The sequence below is a fragment of the Alligator sinensis genome, unplaced genomic scaffold (genome assembly GCF_000455745.1).
Source record: "Alligator sinensis unplaced genomic scaffold, ASM45574v1 scaffold58_2, whole genome shotgun sequence".
Taxonomy (NCBI): domain Eukaryota; kingdom Metazoa; phylum Chordata; order Crocodylia; family Alligatoridae; genus Alligator; species Alligator sinensis.
In genome coordinates, this window is record NW_005842405.1 from 676,684 (window position 1) to 688,481 (window position 11,798).

At 37.5% G+C, this 11,798-nt stretch overlaps 1 protein-coding gene across 1 annotated transcript in view; it reads right to left on the reverse strand.

The window, feature by feature from the left end:
• Nucleotides 1-518: 518 nt before the first annotated feature.
• ATP8A1 (ATPase phospholipid transporting 8A1) overlaps nt 519-11,798 on the reverse strand; it is a 188,923-nt gene continuing 177,643 nt past the window's right edge. Inside the window, exons 36-37 of the mRNA XM_006029939.3 lie at nt 7,501-7,592; nt 519-5,910 (exon numbers count right to left, since the gene is read on the reverse strand). Of these exons, the coding sequence (XP_006030001.1) occupies nt 5,813-5,910; nt 7,501-7,592 (190 nt within the window). The 3' untranslated portion in view covers nt 519-5,812. The remainder of the gene's footprint in view (nt 5,911-7,500; nt 7,593-11,798) is intronic.

Sequence of the window (11,798 nt, forward strand, 5' to 3'; positions counted from 1 at the left end):
TAAAAAGGTTGAGAACCACTGGCATAAGTTAACTCCACTTCATTCAGCAGTTACACATAACTGTATGCATAATTATATAAAGATGGGGAGAAACACACCCAATTAACCTCGTAAGCAATATTCAAAGTTTTTTTTAATTTTTGGAGGAGCTGTATTTCTGCCGTTCCAATCGACTTCATCAGGTCTTTTAAATAGTTTATTTTAATTAGATTAATTACATTTAGAATGATAGTGTCTGGACTCTTATTCCACGGGCCTGAAATAAGACATACAGTGTTCAAATTTCAGGTCTCCTGCACTTCTTGCTAGCATGTCTAGAACTTGACAGCAACTTTAATGACCACATTTTGCATCCAGTTTTACTTGTGTAATAATATGTTAAGTTGATTTGAAAAAAAACCAATTCTGGGTTTATATTGTGGCAGTGAAAAGATTCAGATTCAAGTGAAAGTGGCATCTGCTTACTGAATTTGCATTAAACTCATTTTACAAAACTATAACACAAAACAAGTATAATTTTTAATAATTTGCCACTTTAATCCAGTTTTTCTCTTTTTACCAATTTACACCTCCAATCACTGCTGTTTTAACCCTATATTCCACTCCTATTCAGATGGCAGGCAACCAAAGGGGAGAAATATCTTTTGACTGTGACAGTTGATGATAGGCCCTTTAACACCAAGCCCTCATGAAAGTCAAACAAGGTTTCTTTTTTTAAATCACACTCTTCCTTGGCCCCTCTGCTGAAAAGCTGCTCTGTTTCAAAGGGTGCTGTTCTTCTCCCTTACCCAAAGTATCCTCAAACCCTGCTTTTCTTAGTAAACTGCAAACTCCCATGGTCTTTTTTTTTTTTTTTACATTAAAACAAACATCTCATTGACTTCAACCGGAGCACGAGTGGGCCTCTGAAAGCACTTAATCATTTTAACTGAAAATTGCAAAATAACTTGTAGTTTAACTTTGGAGTTGATTAGAGAAAAAACAGAAGGATTGGGTACTAAAGTGAAATATTTTACTTCTTGCATAGCCCATTAAATTGATTAAAGCAGAAATAATGAGAAGTAAGTTTGAAAAACATTTTTCTTTGAACTCCCAGGACTTGCAACCACAACTTTTAGCAATGTTACTTATTTAATGGCAAAGTTTATTCAATATTTTAATAACAATTAAGACAAAACATTTAAAATTTGCAGTTCAAAACATGCACATTCATCAAATGCCAATGACATGTAACACTGCCTAGAACTGAATGTCTTGCTGAAAGTTAACCATTTATAAAACACAGTGCATTTAACATCCAGTTATTTAACTAAACCTGAGGAAAACTACCATAAACACTGAATCAAAGTCTTCGTTCATGCAGCTTCACAATTTCCACAACAGATTTAGCAGTAATGGTTCAGTGGAGCTGGAGAATCCTAACTTACCTTGAATGCAAACCTTGATTTTACATAGTGACTACCTTTTATGGCAGTTAATACATACTAAACATGAAATACTTCATGAAAAATTAAGTTGCAGTATAAAAAAACAATACTAATGCATTTATGGCTTCTATTCTAAAGGAACACAGTAAAACATGATTTAATTTTTACGTATTCTGGTCACAGCTTTATAATTACAAATTATTGTATACATGGAAAAGCTTGCATTAAATTCAAAATATCAAACCCAAAGGGCTCAATCTTGCAAATTCTTACACACCCAAGTAGTCCACTTTCATATAAGTACAGTTCCTTGAAGCCAATGTGAGTAAGTATTTGCAGGACTGGGAATAAGTTTTGGAATGCTAAAAGATTCTTTGTTTAATGAAGATGTATCTGTCAACATTTAGAGAACAAACTGGAAAAATCTCAGTTGTTGAGAGCTTTGCTAGAAAGAACACACCCAAGACTAGCAAAATTGAACTGACCAATTCATTTGCTTACAGATCACTAATTTCTGGATATATTATGATGCAAGCCTATAGACGAGGGCATGAAAATGACAACAGTAACAATCATGCATTACCGCAGAACACCTTAAAAATATTAACTCATGCAGACAGAATGATAAACTCATCAAAACAACAGGTGCTTTTACTCAGGAGATAAATCAAGATATAAAAGAAAAGGGGAAATACTTAATTTCCCATCCTCAAATCTTAACACATAGCCCAAATTATTAGTAATTCAACGTTAATTAAAATGCACTGAAGGAAACCTCTTGGCATTTTGTAAATGATGTTTTTATGACTGTGTGGGTTTTATGGACTTACATGAATCTTCAGCTACCTATTACTCTCAAAATATTTTCTTTAATAATTTTTATACAAATAGATTAACTATAAATCTGTTGAAGTTGTTTTGTAAAAATAAGCCTAACATCTGGAAATGGCAGAAGAAAGTTCACATACAAATGATCACTAGGCTTATTAAAATGTGTTACCAATTACTTAACTATTATTCAAAGGGACAGGTTATATTTTTATAGCAGTTAAAACAACACTGTGTAGATAAGATCTATTGATTTTTGACTGGCACTATCTTAGATTAATTGAAAGAACATTTTAATGTTAGCTTGTAATTGTTATGCATGCACATGATGCAGATGGCAAATTACCATGTGAATCCCATACTGGATTTTATTAACACAAAATTGAAGGTTTAAGTGATCATAATAAATTCATTATCATTAGCTACTGTCATTTGACTGAAATATTTTTCTTTAAAATAAATATCTGCACACCCAGTGTCTCATTTTAACAGGCTCAGAGTGTGCCCGTTAGTGTACTATGTGGTTAGTATACCATCTCACTGTGCACTTAACAATATGTAAATAAAGTGTGTACTGTATACCTGACCTGATTTTTAAAAGTCTGGTTTACATGGGTCCACACATTACTGAGGTGATCTTATATTTTGAAGTGGAATTGCATAATCAATCAAAACCTTGTGTACAATTGACAGTATTTTTTCCAGGTTTCTAAGAAGTGCTATTATCTCACTATTGATCCCCAGCGGACTAAAATCAACATCCAGTGCATATGAAAATATATCCAAAGTAGCTGTTTAAACTGATAAAAATACATATCCAAAGTGGAAGAATTGTAAAATATGTTTTGTGGATGATCATTTAAAATTAGAACATGTCAAAAACATAAGAATGACTCAGATGGTGGTGTGATTATTCTCACGTTGGAAACAAAGCTGTACTGTTAGAATGCAACCCCATCAACCAGTATTTCAGGCCGAGTCTAGGACCTTAACCAGATGTGCCAATAGCTCTATCTTTTTAACAGTAAAGAATAAACTGAATGGCAGCATGTGATATTTTTGTTACCAACCATAGGTATGCAGGGCATCTGAACATGCAGCATTCTGGTAACTGACACCTATTTTATTTTATAGGAAGGTAAAAACAGGAAGAATGACCTTGTAAATTTCATTATAATACAATGGATTACATCAGTGTTCTATGCCTTACATAATTTCTGCCAAATCAATGTTTCTGCTCTTTATAACAGAAAAGGGATTTTTTTAATTACTTATAAAAGGAGGTATGCACAGACCAAGCTGTTTTATAATAGTACACTGAAAGATTGTAAAAGGATGATGGTGTCATGGTTCATTTCAGAAATTTGTTGAGGTTGGTCATTGTCCCAAGGATGACAAAAAATAGGGGTCTACACTATAGAAAGGGGGCATGCCCCCCAAATTTTTTCTTGCCTTAGGTCAAGTGGTTTGGCCCTCCCATATTGATCCATCTATTTATCTAGGCCTGAAATGGCTTTTCTGAAGGCAGCTCTTGTCTGCATGACTGACTAGCATTACTGTTTCTAGTGGGATAGATTTTCTTTGTCTCCACATTTTCTATTTTCTCCTGTTTAAAGATCACTCAGGGAAAGTGAAAAGACGACGACAGCGCATAACATACATACGAAATGTGGAGGGCTGTACCATTTATATGTCCTACTAATTATGTACTTTCATATTGTGTCTTCCTTGGTGCTTTGACATACAATGGTAATTTGTACATTTTCTCAGAATAAGGGATAAGAAAACTGTATAGTGCAGCAGAATGGAGGGTGCATCAGTCTGAAAGGCAAGGGGAGTAAAGTTGGCTTTAAGAAGCATATAACTAGTCAAGGATATGGAACATAGATGAAAGCAAGTATGGCTTGTTATTTAGTATCTAGATTGAATGATTTAGGAAAGGCAAAATGATTAAGAAATAATTATCCTGAATAGGGGGAAAATCATTGACAGTCTCATATATATCTCACCCTCTTTCCAAAAAAAGTCTCTCTCTTACTTAGTTTAGCAGTCAGAAAGTTAAGCAAAATGTTACTTAACCAATAAAACATTGGTTAAACAAATTAATTTGTTAACCAATAAAACATATTAAAATTGAACTCAGTGGCTTTTAAATCAGGATTAAAGAAATACTGATATCTTACAAAGTTAAACTGAACTCTGATTTGCTATCATCATAAGCAGACAGCACTTTGTTAGAAGATAGATGGCGATTGGTTTTTTGAGAGAGGCCAAATAAAATTAAATCTTCAAAATTTTATTATAGCAATTTTCTTTTTCCGACGGGAAACAAAAAGCTTACCAACATGTGGAAAAACGGTTGGGGTTTTTTTCCTGTAAATTTCTATTAAAAGGTGGAAATGTGTGGGTTTGCCACATGATTGATTAGTTGTGTAAAGAAGGTAGCTGCTCAGCATATTTGGGTTTGTAACAGGAGACGCCTTTAGTGCAAATGGACAGCATATATCATACAATGCTAATGTTATGCATTGCTCTTTTGTTCAGATAATTTTAGTATAAAAATGGTGAAAGTTCCACAAATAATTCATTTGTTTTCATGAATTGGAAAAACGTTCTATTGAAATTATACTAGGATCAGATGTATACAAATCAGAAGCATTGCAAAACAGTCTAAATTATGATGAAGGGAGATAAGGCAGAGTAATATTTGTCTAATTTAACAAAACAGCAATATGCATCCCATACCAAAAGATGGCAGCATGTTAAACACATATATTACTGAATGAACAATAAAATAAAAGGAAAAGTTTGTATAAGGCCAAAGGTGCAAAGTATCACAGATTTAAAAGCAAGTGCCATCAAGGCAACTTGAATTAGGCTCATTCCACTGTAAAATTTTCTCCCAAGTATGGAGAATCAAGCATGCAGTTCTGACATCAGGACATGAGTTACCTTCCTTTTAAATGTCTTTATAAATTATGTCTGAAGACAGAAAAACATATATGGAACTTCTTTGGCAAACATTCTTTTAGGTTAGTTTGACACAAACACCTGTAAATGCCTTGATTTTGAAATCTTACCTAAGTGAAGGTGAAATAACACCATTAAATGCTGGTTATTCAGTACTTGTTGAAATGAAAGGCTCATTACCAGTTGTACTTTATAACCACTTACAGACCTACACAAATATTAATGATCTGTCAATAGTATGTTTGGTAATCTGGCCGTTAATTATCTCCCAAGTATTATGGTATATGAACAATACTGATTCAGCCTCATTATAAATAAGCACTCTGGCAATATACAAGGTAATTTTCAATCTCTGTTACAAAGACTAAGCAAATACTTGTTAAAAAGTTTAGAGGGATGGTGTGTTACAGTATAGTTGCACAGTGCTTATGTCTATTGAATACACAAATCCAAATGGATGGAACAAGATCAACAAAGATCTTCCTATAATCTCTGAGACTAGACCTTGGTAATAGATCCCAGCAAAGATTTAGTAGTTTGTATTATGGAAGTGATTATTAGGGCCCTATATTTCAAGCTGTGCTCCTTCACCACTCTTCTGGTCTTTGTTTTGTGGTATCATAAGCTCTTATTACTTCAGATTGGGAAACTATTCCGTTTTCATCTTGAGAGAAAGCATAGCCATCTGCAGATTTAAAAAAAAAGAAAGTAGTCATATTCTGATTAAAATTGTTTATGATATTCTAGAGGATTGGAATATTTCAAGTTTTACTAAAAGCCACATTTTTCAGTATCTATCTTGGCAGAGGGGTGGGGAGAATATAAAATAATTCCTTTTATATTATTGGGAGAAGTGGAAACAACAGCAGAAATAATTCTGTACTGTTCCACAAGGCATGACTCTGACCCCTCAAAAGGCAATGGAATTTACTGTTTACCTGAAGGCAAGACAACTTAAACTATAAGATAATGAATTCTATACATGGAAAATTTATAATTTGGAAAATTATTTTCCATGTATAAAATCTAATTATCGGAGGGCCGTCTTAAATTCACAGCCGCACCCCCCCCTCCCCAACTACTGCAAGCAGGGAAAGCAGCATTAGGGGGACAGGCAACTAGTAGGACCAGCAGCCCTGTTGTTGCCTATCAGCTTGTCTTCCTTACAGCCTCTGAACAGTAGCCTGACCCTCCACAATTTCTGCCTCCTCTCCTTCCCTCCCACAGGTGCTCCACACAGGTTCTGCCCCCTCCCCTCGCTGCTTATTGTCAGATGCAGCTCCAGCTCTATTTCCTCCTGGGCACAGAGAACATCTTGGAAGCTCAGACTCCTGCCTGGTCACATAGTGGCAGCAGTGCCAGCCCCAGGGTAGTGCAATGCAGCCTGCCACAGTACGCAGTAGGAGGGACGAGGGGCAGGCTGTTGAGGGAAGGTTGGGGTGAGATAGAGGCTGTTGGGCGCAGGCAGGCAGAAGGCAGGCAGTTGTTATGGCTCTGACTGGCCTCAACCCGGGCTTGGGGCTGGAGTCCAAGCTACAGCACTCACTTGCTCCCCCTTCAGCCTTGTACTTGAATCCAAGACGAAGGGCTTTTGCCTCTCCATGTTGAATGGGGGGAAAACCTCATTTCAGATTTGAGTAAATATGGTAAATCAACTGTCTGTACATATGTGCTGGTCCAAATTATATACGGTTATGAATGCTGTGAATTATGATATTGTTTATGTAACAGTAACATCATAAGCTCTTATGATTCTCTTATCGCTAACTATTCCTAATACAACACAGAAGATACTGACATTGGCTGTTTACAATGGGAAAAATCTACAACATGAAGAAAAAAGAAGCCAGACTACATTATTACAAATACAATCACATGTATGGTTTGCTTGACTTGACAAAAAACATTGGTAGCATTTCATAGCTATCTTATTTTGTAGAGGAACAAAAAAATAAACACAAACCAATGTTGGAATGATTTTCCAAAATGTACACTATATCTAGTAGCAAAATAAGCTCATAACTGCAACAATTTAATTGAAAAATTAAAACTAACAAACTAGAGTAAACAGATTTGTCCTGTGTTGTGCAATACCAATATAAGAGGCACATATTAGGTTTTGTGTTCTAGTTAGATATCTCATAAAAAGTGTTTAATACAATACATTGTGGCTGGAATAAGGAAATCACAACTTTTTTGTTTATAATAATAGCAAAATAGACTTAAAAAAATTAAACCAATTTGTTATTTTTTCATTAAAATCCCAAACACTTACGAAGTAAGTTTTGCTGCACAGAATCAGAGCGGTACAAGTTCACGTGATTTTTCTTAAAGACATTTTTCAGTAGTTGGGCTCTTTCAGTTAAGCTAGAAAGAAAGTGGAAATTTATTAAAAATTACGTTGACCAAGGACAACATTCATTTTGCCTAGGGGACTACCAAAAAGTGTTAGCAAACTTAAATAAAAACTGTCGTTTTTAAACAGAAAAAACATTAGTGATCAGTTATACATGCTTTGAGGCCAGGCATAATTGTAGCCACAAATACTGGGAACTGGAGGGATCATTCCTTCTCTCCCTTGCCAAAGTAGCCCAGAGGATGGGAAGACCAGGAAGAAGGCAGAGGCAAGGTCTTTCCACTGTACATGGATATGTTGTACCCATGAAAGGAAATGCAAAATGCACGCTCCCTACAAGCTCCAAGAAACTCTAGTGGGGTATTATGCTTCATGGTGCTTGCGTTTTTGGGTGGTGCAGGTCTACACTCCTTACTACAAGGCTACATACAATTTACACCATTTGGGTTTGAATGTACACTGTACAGCAAAACACATGCCTTGCAGGACTTTTTTTAATGTAAAAAAAAATAAAATAAAATCTAGAAGCATAGTGATACAAAGCCACTGTGTTCATGTTAGTAAAAATGCTCTAAATGGCTTGTTTAATAAGGTTTCTCAGATTCAGACATCTTTGACAATCTGTCATTACAACTGAATATGGTGACTAATATTAGAAAGTTTACTCCAGTAAAAGAAAAGGGACCAGTATTTTTGTTTTGGGAGTATTCTGATTGTCATATAGTTATAGTCTTCACCCTTTCCCTGCTTTCCAAAACCACAGCAACTAAAGGGTGGCAAGTCAATATACTTGATCTTAGCCTACAAGAGGCTGAGAAGTCAAATAATTGGAAAGTCAGTTCCCCACAGGAGCTGAAGTAGAAAAGAAACAACTCAAAACAAAACAGGGGAATATTAATGACCATTTCATCTAGTTGAATATCCAAGCAAGGGTCCAAAGTTTCAAGCTATGAAATTTACAAGTACTGAACAGCCTGCATGGGATCCTCTCCTTAGTATACCTTGTGGTACCTGCTGACTTCAGCAGCTGGGCAGAAGCAGTCAGGTGTAACAGTGGCCATGGAAATCTTAGGATCTGTGGTAAACTAAGTCAGAGCAGATTATGCTGTGCTTAAATAATTTTGTACCAGAATCTTTTAATCAGACCATATAAACATAATGGACACCACAGGATTAATTCTTGCCTCTAGTCCAATCACTATGTTCAAATGACAGAGTATCTTTTGGGAAAACATCTAATTATGATTTAGACATTCTCCACAACAGTCAATCATAACCCTTAGCAAGTTGCTGGAATGGTAAATTAATCTCACTGTAAAAATATATATGCCTTATTTTTACTCAGACTTTTTCTACTTCCAAATCCAGGCACTGGATTTGTTATAACTTCATCTGTGACACTATCAGATGTCTGATCTCCAGGTAGATACTTGATTATGATCATATCACCCCTGAGGCTTCTTTTATGATAAACGAAGACTACTGGAATCCAATGACTATAAGTATTTTATCCAGCAACTGATTAATATAGTAGGCATTCATTAGACCAGAGATTCACCCCAGTTGAATGCTTCAGCCCAGATTAGAGCATCAGAGCATATTAATGGAAGCATTTCTGCCTCTGATGCAATGAATCTTTAATTATTTAATGTACAGTAGCATAGCTTCAACAGGAGACATTAAGGACCCTACACTCCCTCCCTTTCCCACCAGTGGTTTGGTGGTTAGGAAAATATTTTAGGAGGCAAGAGTTCTGGGTTTAGCTCTTAAGCAGAAGAAACTGAATCTGAGCTTCCCACATACTTGTGTAAATGCTCTAACCACTGAGCTACTAGACAGTGGGACAGTGACTCTTCCTCTACTTATGCCCTGCATGAAAGGACCAACCACTTTTTAATTTTTGAGAGAGAGGCTATGGCACTAACTCTAACAGAGGGGTCTGTGAATCCTAAGTGCACAAAAGTGCCTAATCTAGGCTTGAGGGGGTCTGGAATTAAGAAACAACCCTGTCTTCAGCACTTCTCATTAGCTAGTTTAGACACATTCTCCTGGGTGTTGGCTTGTGTGGACCATTTCTTAGGTGCCTCGTTTCCTATGTGCCTAATTCAGGACTTTATATTCTCCTAAGGTGGATAAGACACTTAATGTTAATGGCTAGAATGGTTAATTAGTGTACAAGGAACCATAGGCTACAATATCTATGGAAAGTGAAGCTGAGGTAAGAAATACATCTGGGATAGGAAAGAACTACACGTTTACCTAACATGAAGTAAACTATATGTTTACTTGACATACTTTCAAATACACAGGGGTTCAATTCTTCACTTCTTAGTTAAATGGGGACTGCAGGGCCATGGCCTTTATTTTTAATTATCCTTTGGGCATTCAAGGTTATATTTTAAAATCTGCATGCATCAAATCCAATACATACCTCAAAATCTACATTCATTAAGTGCACTAACAGGCAAAGGCTGAAGAGTACTTTCAAACCCATAAAGTGTGCATATTCTTGAATAGCTTCTGCCTTTCTTAAAATACTGACTATTTCATACATTCCTACTCAATTATAGTTTAAAAACCTTCTAAGATAGCTTGGACAAAAAAAGTGGGGATACATTTGTGTTATAGTTGCGTTGACATATCTGCAAAACTTAAGGTGACACACTGTTCATTTTACCATTCAATTTTGGCCAGTTCAATGCCAGTAGATTTTTTCCGAGTAGATTAGAAAAAAAAAATAATACTGAAACACTACAGAGTTTAAGAACTGGGTCAGAAGTGGGTAAATATTTTTGGGAGTGAATGTATGGAATATTAGTTTACTTTAGAGCACCCTTTTACTTTAGTCATTTCAGTTTTAGACACAAAGTTTTTTAGAATATCAGTTACAATGCTCTGATGGTAAATAAATCTTTTGTATTTCAAACTGGTTACTTTAGAGATTCACAGAATCATAGAAAATTAGGGTTGATCGGGATCCCAGAAGGCCATCCAGTCCAACCTCCTGCTCAAAGCAGGGCCATCCCCAAATAGATCATTCTAGCCAGGGCTTTGTCGAGCTGGGCCTTAAAAACCTCCAAGGATGGAGATTCCATAACCTCTCCAGGAAACCTGTTCCAGTGCTTCACAACCCTCCTAGTGAGAATTTTTTCCCCAATATCCAACTTAAATGTTCCTTGCTACAACTTTAGACCTTTGCTCCTTGCTGTGTCACCTACCACCACTGAGAACAGTCTAGCTCCATCCTCTTTGGACCCACCCTTCAGGTAGTTAAAGGCTGCTATCAAACCCCCCTCAGTCTTTCTTCTGCAGACTAAATAAACTTGGTTCCCTTAGCCGCTCCTTGTAAGTCATGTGCCTCAGCCCTCTAACCATTTCTGTCGTCCTCTGCTGGGCTCTCCAACTTGTCCACATCTTTTCTCTAGTGGGGCCCAAAACTGGACACAGCACTCTAGATGAGGGGAATAATGACTTCCCTCAATCTGCTGGCAATGTTCCTGCTAATGCAGCCCAGTATGCTGTTAACCTTCTTGGCAACAAGGGCACACTGTTGATTCATATCCAGCTTATTGTCCACTGTAACCCCTGGGTAGTTTTCTGCAGCCAGTTGGTCCCAAGCCTGTACTGGTGCATGGGACTGTTCCGCCCTAAATGCAGGACTTTGCACTTGCCCTTGTTGAACCTTGTGAGATTTCTTACGGCCCAATCCTCCAATTTGTCTAGCTTACTCTAAATCCTAGGTCTCCTCTCCAGCATATCTACTACTCCCCCCCAGTTTGGTGTCATCCACAAACTTGCTGGCGCATCCAGACGAGCCTGCACATGTCTCTTGCAGCGTCTCAAACTCCTTCAGTTTTCAAAACGTTCCCCACACAAAATAGACCAGCAGACAAACAATGTGGGGCAGGCCACAGTCCTGGACAATGGGAGGCAATGGGAGGCTGGGTCCTCCAGAGATGCTCTGGCTGCCAGAACTTCTCTATGGTTGGCCCTTGCCCCGGTGCTGAAGCAAGCCAGGCAGTGTGCCAGCAACAGGGAGCTGGACCCAGGCTGCAGTGCTGGTAAGTAAAGGGGCCAGGGGGCTGGAGGAAGGGCCAATGCGGGGGGACACCCCTCCGCCCACCCCCTGATCCCTTCTCTGCCCTGCCCCATCCCCCACCTGCCCCGAGCCCTCTGATCCCTTCCCTGCCTGTTCAAGCCCCCCTGCGCCCTCCCCA